Below are 14,120 nucleotides of genomic sequence, written 5' to 3'. Positions count from 1 at the left end.
TTTGACCTAATGTCACACCCAAGTGTCCCCCCGTTCTGCTCTGGTGGGACCTAAGCACAAAACAAACTCCTAAACTCAGAGGTTCCGCTTTTAATTTTCGCCCTTGTCTGTTAGAGAGTGTGTGCATCCCTCAGCTGTGACACATTATCTAACATATTAAATTACCTGTGTGTTTGTTATGAAACAGCACAGCTTGTGCTCTCTATCATGAGATAACACCTTCAGGCAGAAGGGTGGCTCTGTTAGTACAACGACCACATTTCACCCAAAACGCCTGGGATAAAGCCCCTTGAATCAGCTGCTGAAGTGGTGTTGGGTAAAATGCTGATAAGTTTAACTTGTCCTTTATTGGAATCGTGCTTTATTACAGGACGTCATGCGCTTCTCCCTGAAGTTTTCACACTGATCTTTTGGCAGTCACGAGAGCGAGTCAGCAACAATGTTTACTTAAACTATTGTCTATTGTAGAATACATAGTTTGCTGTGAACAAACATGGAGAAACTAGCTGTGAATATGTCTTTCTTTGGTACACTGGGGTTCCAGTTAAACTGGTACTTGTGTCACAATTATTGAAATCACTAACTCATGTATCTTGACCAGGTATGCTAAAGCATATTATCTGCTTTAGACACTTTTTGCAAATAAATATGCACAGATATTTACATTAGACACATTATTCAAAACTAAAAGCCTGAGTGTGTTGTTTGCTGAACACTGCCACTGAAATACCACACTCAATTATCAATCACCTGCACCCAGAATGCACCTGTGAAAACACCTGTAACCAATTAGATCACTTAGAAATCAGAGCATGAACACCATAAACAGGATTCAGGTTTGCTCTGTGGTTTGCACAACAACGGAGAGAGAGTTAGAGGAATGTAATTGCAATATAGTGTACACATACTGTTGTTTACAGTACAATACTGTAACTATGTTCATGTCATTGTCAGTTAAAGTAATTGTGTTTGTTTCCCCATTGCATTTGTGTTCATAGTCTATATGTACACATCAGTGTGCAATTCACATGTGGAAAGAGCTATTTATCTTGTTTGTGTGTAAGTTGGGAAGCAAAAATAACATTTTTAGAAGAGTTCATATAGTTGTGAGGTGTTGAAGTGTTTGCTTTTGCAAGAGAGGTAAGATATTTGTGTATATGTTTTTGATTTTTGTGTGTCGTGTTTTGACAAAAAGGGCCCTTGTTTCAAAAATTCTGCCTGCTGCCTTTCAACGCTAGATGTTGTGTAGAAAAACAGGAATGTAGAAAAAGGAAGAATGCTGGTGTAGCTGATCGTGACCTTTGACCTCCATGTACGACAGGGGCAAAAGTAAAGGAACGTTTCCTTCAAGGTTCAAGTATCAGATTGTCACTTGCTGTGTAAACTCTTACGGAAAAAGATTCAGACATTTAAACGGCATCATTGTGACTCTTACAAAGTATGGACGTCTTCTGTCGGCTTGTGTTGCGTGTGTGTTTATTTTATGTTTCAGTGTGAATAGATTCAGCTCGGTAGTTAAAAAGTGTTGACCTCTGCTCACTCGAGCACGGTGACGACAGAAGCAGACCGTCCGTTTTGGCTGAGCTGATCCTGGATTTGGAGAAATGGCGTTGCGGGCTGTGAGCTGGAGCGTAAAAAAACAAGAGAAAACCAAAACGAGGAGAAAAAGAGGATTTGTTAGCCGTCGCACTGACACTGGCCAGGATAAAGACAGACAGAGGGTTACTATTTAAAGACCAGTGTTGTCTTGATCTTGCATTATCCCTACTATAAAACATTTTATTTTACTATTTGTAGCTTGGATTATGACTAACATTGCTTTAGTTCTTCTGGCATTTTTAAAGTCATATGAAGTTTGTACCAATGCTAACTCATTGTTAGAAAAGCAGAGTGTTTTAAAGACTATAAAGCCCAGCAAGGCTCACTGAAACCTTTAACCTTGTTTTGAATAAATGGGGTGTAAGTGGGTGGAGAGAGGAGGGGTGACTGGATTAAATGCCATATCGGTCAGTCACAAACAACTATTGTGACATGAATGTAGAATCATAAACTTAATCCTCCTAGTGTATCTCATGTTACACCAAAAAACGATGTAAAGCATCACACAGGAAGGCCAGAAATCATCAGTAGACACATAACAAGGAGCACAAATAGTGGGATAGTTAATGCATGGAAGTGCAACGTAAGGGATGAGTGACGTCAATAGCTCACTACACACAGCACTCAGTTATAATGACAACAGGATGCTGTGATTTCAGTTTTGGAACCACGCTGTTAGGCCTTACATAATTTCTGCTAATCACATAAAATATGGAAATGTGACATCATGCAGCTGTAAATTTCACGCTCTTCTGCCAAGTGTGTAATTAGAACAGTAGACAGCCAGGGTGCTTAGTGTGAGGATATCTAGGATGCACTATATAGACATAACACCTACTTTAGAGGAGATTAATGCAGACTTTTAGGGTGCTGTGAGGTTTCAGCGCGTGAGGGAGGGAAAGGGTTAAAACCAAGGCTCCATTAAACAGGCCTGCCGACCCAATTCTGCGGCGGTGGGGGATTATAACACAGGGGGGAGTGAGAGTGTTAATATGGGCCATAAACAGTACTTGACTCGGTACCTAATGCACTAGACGAAAGCAGAGGAGGAGGCACTGGTTGTAATGGGAAGGATAAGATGGAAGTGGGCTGTCGAGTGTCGCTCCGCTGGACGTGAATGATTAAATGATCTCTCGCTGGATTACTATTCCATATTCTAAATGGGAGATTTTTTAAGCTTCATAAACAAATGCACTCATTTATCAGGGATTAACGGTAATCTCTCTATTTCTATCCTCCCCCCCTGCACCTCTCTCTCTGTTCCCTTTTCTCCCTCTTACTGCCTCCAACTGTAGTTTCTGATGTAATGCGCTAATGTAACTACTTTTACTGTGTCGCTGTCTAATCGCCTATCTTATCACATGCTTCTACGCTTAACAGACTGAGAAAAGTGGTAACCCTCTAGCTTTATTTTTAATCAGTAGGCAGCCACAGAGGGTGTGAGATAATCACTTAATACATTACACAGTCTTTCTTTAACTTTTATGTCCTCTCTTTGTCTCCAGTGATGTTTTAGTCCCTCACTTGTGTGGATACGGTATATAATTAGTACTCATACGACATAGGTAAAGAGTCACATTTATTCATTCATTTTGAAAGGGAGTGATATCGGTCAGTCAAGCTGCTAAAACCAAAAATCAGATTGACATTAGAGGGAAAAAAGGACCATGTTTCCCTCCCTTATCTTCATCATATACAGTGTAAGTACATTATATACAAACAAGCAGGCAGCTTTACATAAAAAAGGCAGCAGGATGAATGAAGAGAGTGACTGTGTGGGTAAAAAGTGAAAAATCATGTGTTCATAGTGGGTGTAATGGTCCTGTTATGGGATGGCGGACCGGTCCACTAGAGTGGACGCAGATGAAAATGGATTCTAGTTATGGCTGCCCCCTCTTTGTCGATTAGTCGACTAATCGGTCGTTTTGGTCTTAGTCGACTAAGATTTCTTTAGTTGATAAGTCATTTTTTATGTTTTTTCTTTCATGCTGAATGACTTATTTCCAAGAACTTATGAGCACTTCTCTGGTAAACACAAGATTCAAAGTGGTGCTTGCGTGATTCTTTGTGGAGAAACTCACAGATCTGTTTATTAAATCAACTAATTAGTCGACAAGATTGTACGAGTGTTAGTCGACTAAGGATTTCTTTGGTCGGGGACAGCCCTAACTCCAGTTTTGGTGGTTCAGTCTGTCAGGTTTGTTCTGACTCTCACAGCTCGTCTTTGCCCCCCGTCACCCTGCCTCTCCCTCGGCTCCTGTCCTTCGGCGCTTGGCTCCGAGCGTTCCTGGCGGGGGTGGCGCCGCCGCCGCCGCCGCCCTTTGCCTCCTCCTTCTCGTCCTTTTTCACCACACTCTGTCCATCTGCAGCCCACATGGCCTCTGCCTCCTCTCGCTCCTGAGGGAGAGAAACAAAAGCATAGCAATGAGAGATAAAATATTGATTTGAATAATTTGCATAATGAGTGGCCACTATGACACGAAAAGCAAGTTTGGAAGTGACTGATTACATTTATTCTTGCTAGAGTAGATCTACTTTATATCCTTATGCTGTCTGGGAGAATATTCTGAAACCGGTTATTTTTATTTTTATCAAAGTGGTTCTCCTCTATTAGAATATAGCTACATAGCTTTGGCTTAACAGCAGCCATAACGGTAAATATTTAAAAAATCTTCAAATATATAATAAACCTAAAGGACATTGATGTGGTTTGATCAAATGCCGGGCATTGTGAATGCCAAAACATGAAAACCACCACCAGATTTGCATTGCACTCCAGCTGGTCTCGTTATCCAATACCGGTGTCACGACATTAACAATCACGTGACTGCGAGCGTCAGGTCCGACCTGAGGAGGAGGTCATTGCCGCTGTGTGTGTCGTCATAATGCTCACCATGTCCCTGTAGGGCTTCTCCTTTGTAAACCAGAGGGCCAGCGCGCACCGCCGGCCGCTGGTCACTGCAGTTACACCATGTGGATTTACTGGACCTGAGGAGAAGCCCACCAGTCGGCCACAGCTGGGTTTTACTCGAGCCTGGAGACATGGAGAGAGAGGGAAGAGTTTAAGGGAAGTGAGCTCAGATAGAACCTCGGGTTAACGTTGAAAAGTGACTTACTGTTACTGTCTTGGCATCCCTCTTAGTGAAGAACAACTCCCCTCCATCAAAGTTGTCATTCAGGTAGAGAATGGCACTGTGAGAGAAACGGGTCATTCAGCCATAAAAACAACCATTATGGTCTCAGTTCAGCTTTGAATTAAAGTAGATTCTCAATACATTTTATACAAATAAAATAAAAAAATGTAGACCTGATCTTAAAGGAACAGTGTGTAACATTTCGGGGCATCTATTAACAGAACTGGAATAGCATATTCATAACTATATTTTCATTGTTGTATAATCATCTGAAACTAAGAATCGTGTTTTCATTAGCTTACAGTAGCCCAGAACGGACAAACCAAACACTGGCTCTAGCGAGAGTCTTTCGTGTTTTTACGTAACCTGAAGGCCACCGTAGTTCTCCAACATGCTTGTGAAATTGTGGTAACGTGAGCCGCAGAGTGTAAAACCGTGGTACTGCCAGTCGCTGTCTGACTTCCGTTGCTTCCGTGTTATTATAATAAGGATGAACTCTTGAGTGAGGTGAACTGCGTAACCACAGTTTTGCACTTGGCGGCTCACGTTACCGCAGTATTGGAAAGGGAAGAGTGAGCGGAGAGGTACTCAGCTGGTCGCAATCTGCAATCACACCACTAGATGACGCCAAATCCTACACACTGTCCCTTTAAAATATTTTATTTCCATTTTTTATTACATGGTTTTACATAGCATAATTAATATAATTTCTCTTTTTGGCTGTTTTCCTCTGCTCTTTCCCGTACGGATTAAGATTATTTTTGTGTACCTCATGTCTCTGTGTATGAATGCTGGTGGTTCCCTCCAGCACTGATTGGTCTCCGGCTCAAGGAGACAGTTGTCAACATGGACAGGATGAGACAGGTCCAGCCTGCCCTTCTGGTCACCTAAGGGAAATCAAACAAAACTCATTTTCTTATCAACACAACACATTTAAATTCACAGTATATAAAAGTCTGTGAAACTCTGTAGTTGTTCTAGTTCCACATGGTCAGCCCTATTACATTTCCTTCAGCAAGTAACAATGATCTCCTTCATGAGAGATGTAGGTAATGTTGGTGTTACCTGCGATAGCACTGCGGCAGACCAGGTGTGTGAAAGAGGTGAAGAGTACCGAGGGGCTCCTGAAGTAGGAGTGCAGCAGGTCTCTCACTCTCTCGCCCAGCTCATGTAACAGCCGGGCATCTGATTGGTTCACCATACCATCCTGAGCCAACTGGGAAAGAAGATTATGTCAACTTCATGAATTATGTTCAAGCATGACATCACTACTGCACACCAACATAATATGAATTAATTCACATTTAGTTAATTCATTTTGAGTACAGATTATTCAGGTTTTCTCATATTTCTGCCTCCATGGTCTCCCGTTCACCCACCTTTACAGCTCTGAGGACAGTCAGGCCCTCAAACGTCTCATGAGGCGTGTGTGGAGACCGTCGTCCCCGGTAACCGTCTCCAGCAGATGCTGCAGCCTATCAGAGATAAGACGAAATGACAGGTGAGATGTGTTCCTGTTTCTATATCTGAGAAGGCCTGAGTCTTCAACAATCTGGACTCACTGTTGCTAACTGCAGTATTCTGTCACACTCCTTCTCAGTCATGACTCCGTCGAGTACAACGCGATTGGTCCCGTTCATAACCACGTCGTCCATGGTGATGGTCACACCCACCTGACGAACTGGACCACCTGGAGAGGACAAATAAGAAAGGATGAGAGAAGAAACGGGTAAAATGGCTACAGATTGAAAAAGAGGTTGAACTGAATGTCTCACCGGCGAAAAATCCACTGTCATCCACTTCCTCCTTCTGCTCTCCTTCTTTCATTTTATCACTTATTTTCTCTTTTTCAGCTCTGAAAGTGAAATAATACAGAGTTGACTTCACATTAACTTTTACTAAAGCTCTTGAATGAATTTCCTTCTGTCATTCTCACCTCCAAGTATCCCTCAGTGATTCAGGTACAACATCTTCTGGAGTCCAAAGATCCTAAAGGGAAAGTTATGATTACATTTTGTGGATGTCATTTTGTGGATCAGAAACACCTATTTTATTTGCTTCGGTACTTACTGGGTCTGTGAAACTGAAGGCAAGGTTCTCCATTCCAAAATACAGTAGCTTCTTCTCCTCCAAAGCACGACTAATGTATTTGACAATCTCCTGTGTGACAAATACACACAAACATGTAGTCAGCATGAACGAAAGTAAGAAAATAAAATAAATATTTGAAGTCTGCATTTCCAAAATGACTTCTTATTTAAGTAAAAAAATATAAAAGGAGCTTAGATTTTTACCACCATAGTGGTGATTTTAATGTAGTCGTACCTGAGCAGGCTGTGTGCCCTGTGACTCTGTGTCTCCTCCTAGTGTATCATAGTAGAGCTGCAGGTTGTCCAAGGAGTCTTTGTCCGAGGGGTAAAACAGGAGAAGAGAGCGAAGTGTCTGTACTGCTCCACTAATATCACCAGCTGTCGGGAAGCAGGACGGCAAAATAAGGAAGGAGTGGCACTTAAGAGTTAAGAGATGACTGATGATAAAGAAAATTCAGAGAAAGATACACATACACGGAAACATAACATTGAGTGATCTTCATTTTGACCACCGAGCCCTGACCTTTAAACTGTGCAATATGCAGATGCTCCAGCTGTGTGGGCAGGAAGTCCTCCTGAGAAGAAACCCTCCCGGGTCTTGTGGCTATCTGAGTGACACAGGACTGCCGGCACGAGAGCAGGGAGAGGTAGAGAGCTAGACGGGAAAGAAGCACAGTGACAACGGGTCCTTTCCATTCTCTTTCTGCAGAAAAGTCATTTTTCTTTATACCTGCAGCCTTCTCGAACACGCCATCGACGCTGTCCACTCCCCTGTCCTCTGGCAGCCGTTGGGAGGCCACCTCACACTGCACCCTGCACACGTCTGTCTGCCGCAGAGTTTCATTCACACACACTTTCCATTTCTCCGCAGCTTGCACCCAGTCAGAGGAGGCCTCGTACTGAACTGCAGAATCATAAAGGACCTGGGTTTGATGACAAAAAGAAGAAGATGCTGATTTTGTTATAAGAAAATGAAAGTACAAACTTTGACTTGTTCTGCTCATAAAATGTTGGACAGATTTTGAGGCATGCCATACCATGGACGCCTACTTCATACAAGCCTAATCATGTTATATAACGACTGTTTCTGATAGATAAAATAAGTTGCTCAGGCAGATGTTTTCAATAAGTTATAGCAGGGCTGGATTACATGATTGGATAAGAGAAATTGAAGGTGTGAGAGAGGAATTCAGTCCCTCAAGGCCATGGCTGTCTGTCCACACTCACATCTCCAAAATATATCTCTGCAACAGAGAAGGCTGTCGGTCATGTCTAGAAGGTAACCCCCAAGTTGCAAAACTTCACCGACAAACGAGATGGTTAAGGTTAGGCATTGACCTTGAATGGTTATGGTTAGGATAGGTCGTCGGGCAGCGAGTCTCACAATGTTTTCTCGCAACTTGGGGGTTACCTTCTAGACACAACCAATTGATGATGACCCGATAAATCAGTCCTGTTTACCCAAGTAAAATGACATACTTGGGTATATCAAATTCTGAGCCAATAGAAAGTGATGAACTGAAGCGTAACATTTTAATATTGATCCTTTTCCTAAACAGTAGTGAACAAACAAAGTATGTCTATAGTAAGCTTGACTCTCTACCATTATATATTATATTCTCTGTCTTTCCTTTAGTGTTATTTTGTATAGTAACAGGCAAACCAGTGCAGTTTGTGGACATCACACTAAATGATTTCTGGGTAACGTTAACATGCTGCAACTCCATTCCCGTCTCCTTTACAAAGACACCATTCCTCCCTCCTCCTCACCCAGTGTTTCTCATTCTCAAGCTCTCTGTCCTGGAAGGCATCCTCCGTCACTCCCTCCATCCGTCTGTACTTCTCGATGTTGTTCCTCATCTCTAAGTGACTGGGGTTGGCCACAAAGTAGGTATGAGCTGCTGATGCCGCCTTCTGCAACTTTTCCAGCTGATGTGCAGAAAGAGGAGAGCATACAGGGTTAGAGAGTCACAGCATAGACATTGAGCTGTACGCCTCTAAATGCCACTTTGAAATAAGAAAATGTATCAGCAGTAATGAGAACAACTATTAGTACGTCACAGACTTTTACGGCTGCCTGAAGAATAGCTTACCTTGTAGTACGTGACCTGCAGGAAGTTATAAGGGTTGCGAGTGCCGAATTCATAGTCTATGTCGGTAGAGACAGGGAGCTGTCCTGCAGGTGTGACGGAGCGTCCCATACAGAACCTCAAACATTCAGCTCTCTGCTGCACCCAGTCCCAGGTCCAGAGGTCCCACAGACTCCCCTCTGCAGAGTCTAACAGTACAGAAAGCATGAATAATTTTTGGGAAAAATATACCACTGAAAATTGCCTGTCCTCTATACAAAAATAATAATGTTTAAATACTAATCATAGTTTATTCATCGCTAACATTTGGAGTATATATGGAGCCTCTTGTGTTTGAAATCTACATGATATACACTGGTAAACAGTTTAATTGGCACATTGAAAAATATGATTTATAATGTAATCAACCTAATTCGTATACATGTTTTTCTACTCCTTTTTGCTTTTTCAATGCACTTGTCTGCTGCTTTTGATTTCATGCTCAGAAGTTGGGAATCAGGGACTTTGAAGTAATCTAGTTTCCCCACCAGTAATGATCTTTGATCCAAAGCAGTTGGTTTGGCTAACTGCTAGGCCTAATGCTAGTACAAAGTAAAGGAAAACAGTTAAATATAATGTTTTTTTAATGAATTCATGAATACTTTATTCTGATGGGTCATAAGATGATTAAAAGAAAACCGGTATTTCTGTTACACAAAATTATATTTACTGAGTTTTCTTTTTGACTTTTTTCTAGGGAAAAAAAATCACTCTTTGGTTGAACTGCGGTGATGACAACTAATGTACACACTGGAGTCACACGTAAACATCACTTCATTCAAAGGGTCACAAGCCAAAAAGGTTTGGAACCACAGGCATAAGCATATGGCGAGCAGTAGTGGAAGAAGTACTCAGAACCTTTATATCAAGTAAAAGTAATAATACCACAGACAGTGTAGAAATACTCTGTTACAAGTAAAAGTCCTGCATTCAAAATCTTACTTGGGTAAAAGTACAAAAGTATTAGAATCAAAATATACTTAAAGTATCATTCAGATTCAGATTATTAATACAAAATATAAATCTGTAAAGTAGCTAAAGCTGCCAGATAAATGTCATGCAATATATACCTCAAGTGCAACTACCTTTGTTTACATTTTATTTATTACATCTACCAGACCTATTTTACAAGTGCAATTACCTCTGTTTACATTACATTTATTTAACCTATTTTATTCCTCTGTTTATATTTATTTATTACATCTACTTTACCTGTTTCATTTGCTTTATAACTGTGTGTTTACCTGTTATATGTTTTACCTGCCTCGTTTAGTCTTGTCAAGTATTTGTTTTAAAGCACTGACCAGAAGAAGTGGCAAACTGTGAATCTCGTTGTATTTAATACGATGACAATAAAGCTTTCTATTCTATTCTAGAAAGTATATTTCCCTCTGAGATGAAGTGGAGTAGATGTATTAAGTAGCAGAAAATGGAAATACTCTAATAAAGTACAAGTACTATACCTCAAAATTGTACTTAAAAGTACAGTATTTGAGTAAATGTACTTTGTTACATTACATCACTGATGGAGAGGTAATGAAAGTGAAGTATTACATTTAATTAACATGTCACTGACTGTGGCATTCAAATGTGAATTTAATTCATGTATCGTCCATGTAGATTAAGGAATTACTAATAAATAACTACTTAACAAGACCATAATAAACTGGGCACACCGCTGACTCCATAACACCCACTACTCTTTCCCTCTACACACAGGTACAGTATGTACATGGTAACTTACCCAGTTGATTGAAAGCTTCTCTCCCAGCTGCCACACAGTCATCATGACACTGTCTGCGGACTCTGGACAGACTTTCCTTGGTGATGATGGCTTTCTCCAGCAGCTCTGCAGCCTTCACCCACTCTCCTCCGAAGTACGAGCGCACTCCGCTGTAATACAAGTAGTCATAGGGCTGCAGCAGAGACACCACAGTAGAGCTGCCTCTATCCGCTGAAGTTACATTAAGTAAGGCTATAATAACAACAAAATGAAACGCCACGTATACAGTGAGATGTTGAGAGTGCAGCGCCATGGTCCGAGTAAGCAAACCCCTGCTGAGCAGAGTGGAGAGAAGAAGGAGGGACTAGTAGAGGGAAATATTTGGGGAATGAAGGAGAGAGAAAGTTTCCTCCCATCTGAGGACATTTAAACTATCGTTTCACATGATGTAGTCACTACTGCTCCGCGTAAACGCTTCCAGCTTGTAATTTTAGTTTAAATCAGGCTAAATGTAAATTTAATTACTTGTTTTTGAGCTAATTAACGCGAGACGATGTGTTTAATAAGATTGCAGTCAAGGCCTATGGAATAGTGATGTGTTGGTTACGAACGAGTTGGCTCTTTGAGCCGGCTCTTTTAAGTGAACGATGGGAGCCGGCTTAGCAGCAGCATAATTATTAGTGGAATCTTATATATAGTTTGCTTTTTTTTTGGTGTATTTGTTTGTATTGTTTAGGTCAAACCTGTTTTACCATTTTTTTCCCTGGGTGGATGTAAGGAGGTAATTGTCTTGTGTTCTGATTAATACATTTCTTAACCAGTTCTTATTATTTGTTTTGCTTTACTAAGTCATGTTTTGTTCAGAACACTCCATCAACATCTAAAACTCAACTATGGCACATTGATAACTGATATAATGGGTGAAATGTGAGAAATACATAATGGACAGATAATTGAGTTTTTTTTGGATAGTTTCTGAATGAATGTTACCCTGGATCTCTCACGGCGTGAACATTTTCCCAACATTTATTTCATTGGTTTAGTTTTTGTGCGTGTATGTGTGTGCATGTGCGTGCATGTTTGTATGAAGATGATATCCATGCTTTAAACGTTTTTTAATTTAATTCAAAGTAGAATGATAGTACAATCTTCTCCGCGCCATGGGAGAATAAATGCACTGACTGTGACTAAATGTTGTGTTAATGTCCGTGCGACCAATCAGGTGATCCTATCAAGCAGGGAGGGGCGGGGCTGACGGTCTACAGGTACAGAGCAGGAGGGAGAGGAGGAGAGAAAGAGAGAGAAGAGTGCGGTGCGCGAATAGCAGACAAGATGAGTGACAGTCAGAAACGAAGCAGCATGTAAAATTACGGTATTCTGGAAATTTAAAGGTTTAGTATAATTATATTAAATTAAAATATAAATTTGGCTGAATTATAAAAGGCAGAAGTGGTAAAATGAAGAGCCGTTTGGGAGCCGAAAGAGCCGGCTCTTCTCTTCTTGGTGAGCTGAGCCAAATGATCTGGCTCACTAAAAAGAGACGTAATTCCCATCACTAGTTGCAGTACGTCTGTTTAGCCGCCAGAGGAAGCCGTTGGTTGAGTCCAACAGACGTTACCGTAAATATACAAATAAAAGAGGATGAACTAAATTAATAATTATCTGGTGAACACGTAAATCGTTTGTCTGTTAATCAATCGGTCCCCCCATATGCAGATATACTTTTAAGCTGTGACTTAGCTTTGGTAGATGCGATGCAATTGTAAATTTACAGCATGACAAAATCACATTTTAAAGTACAATATTATTATATTTATTTGTATTGTATTTATTTATTTTCCTTTTGCATTTTCTTCCCTATTTATTTCCCCAAACTTATTTATTTCTATATTCTTTTCTTTACACATTTCTACTTTATTATGAAAATTAGGACAATATTCTGGACAATATCTGTCTCATTTTAAATTTACCGCATGACAAAATCACAACGGCTCCCGATATTCTACACATTACGGTAAACCGTTGGTCCAACGGACGTTACCGTAAATATACAAATAAAAGGTTGAACTAAATTAAAAGTAAAATTCTTATGAAATAAACAAAATCCTTCATTACAAATTAAGTACAATCATTAATTATAAAAAAAATAAGCAAAATTCATAATGACAAAATTACGTAAATTCACGAAGTACAAAGTAAAGCAAAAGTTAGGTAAAAAAACAACTTAATATCAAAATTAAATGAAATCCTTAATAAGAAAAAAGAAAATTCTTAATGACCAAATTACGTAAATTCATGAAGTACAAAAATCTGAAAAAAATTGATGAAATAAGAAAATTCCTTAAAGGTCCCATATCGTGCTCATTTTCAGGTTCTTACTTGTATTTTGTGTTTCTACTAGGACATGTTAAAAAAAACTGTATTTTCCTCATACTGTCTGCCTGAATATACCTGTATTTACCCTCTGTCTGAAATGATCCGTTTTAGTGCATTTCAACGGAATTGCAACAGAAATGCATTGCTAGGCAACAGTTTCAGTCCATGTTTACTTCCTGTCAGCTGATGTCATTCACATACACTTCAACAGGAAATCAACTGGGACACATTTAGAATGTTTCAGTTAAAACCGTGTAATGGTCTAAATATTGTATATTTGTGACATCACAAATGGACAGAAATCCTAACGGCTTGTTTCAAACGCACAATTTCTGAATACGGGCTGTGTGTATTTCTCCGTATATTGAGCGCTTCGATACTTTCGCAGTGTTTATAAAGCACTTAAAACTGCTTTATTATATAAAAGACATGGAAATCTCATTTTTTGGAATATGGGACCTTTAAGTACAAAATTAAGTAAAATTCTTATGAAATAAGAAAAATTATATAGTACAAAATTATTATATTTATTAATAATAATAATAATAATAATAGCTTGGATTTATATAGCGCCTTTCATGAAACCCAAGGACGCTTACATGAGTGCGCTCAGTGAGACGAAGTGGCTCCTATTATATTTGTATTTAAAGAAATGGACTTGGACTTATATAGCGCTTTTCTAGTCTTCCGACCACTCAAAGCGCTTTACACTACATGTCAGTATTCACCCATTCACACACACATCCATACACTGATGGCAGAGGCTACTAAGGTGCCAACTTTTCCCATCAGGATTTAATCTAAATGCTCATTCACACACCGATGGCTATGCCTCCGGGAGCAATTTGGGGTTAAGTGTCTTGCTCAAGGACACATCGACATGTGGCCCGGAGCAGCCGGGGATCGAACCACCGACCTTCCGATTGGTGGACAACCTGCTCTACCCTCTGAGCCACAGCCGCCCAAGAAGAACACAAATGTTTTTACATACAAATGAATATATATATATATATATGTATATATATAATATATATAGCTCCATCGCAACGTGTTTATTTGGGATTTTCAA

At 40.0% G+C, this 14,120-nt stretch overlaps 1 protein-coding gene across 1 annotated transcript; it reads right to left on the bottom strand.

Moving 5' to 3' along the window:
• Positions 1–3,161: 3,161 nt before the first annotated feature.
• p3h3 (prolyl 3-hydroxylase 3) lies at positions 3,162–11,251 on the bottom strand. The gene is made up of 16 exons (XM_074653268.1): positions 10,697–11,251; positions 8,917–9,101; positions 8,594–8,752; positions 7,554–7,746; positions 7,347–7,478; positions 7,059–7,201; positions 6,804–6,893; positions 6,670–6,722; positions 6,509–6,588; positions 6,296–6,423; positions 6,113–6,208; positions 5,799–5,949; positions 5,503–5,620; positions 4,716–4,791; positions 4,493–4,633; positions 3,162–3,996 (listed from the first exon to the last, which is right to left on the bottom strand). Exons 1-16 carry the CDS (start codon positions 10,986–10,988, stop codon positions 3,811–3,813), a joined length of 2,223 nt encoding a protein of 740 aa, XP_074509369.1. The 5' UTR covers positions 10,989–11,251; the 3' UTR covers positions 3,162–3,810.
• Between the last annotated feature and the right edge of the window lie 2,869 nt (positions 11,252–14,120).

This window comes from Sebastes fasciatus, chromosome 12, assembly GCF_043250625.1.
Source record: "Sebastes fasciatus isolate fSebFas1 chromosome 12, fSebFas1.pri, whole genome shotgun sequence".
Lineage (NCBI taxonomy): Eukaryota > Metazoa > Chordata > Actinopteri > Perciformes > Sebastidae > Sebastes > Sebastes fasciatus.
Note: the sequence above shows the minus strand (reverse complement) of the source record. Positions and strands in the feature narration are given on the sequence as shown.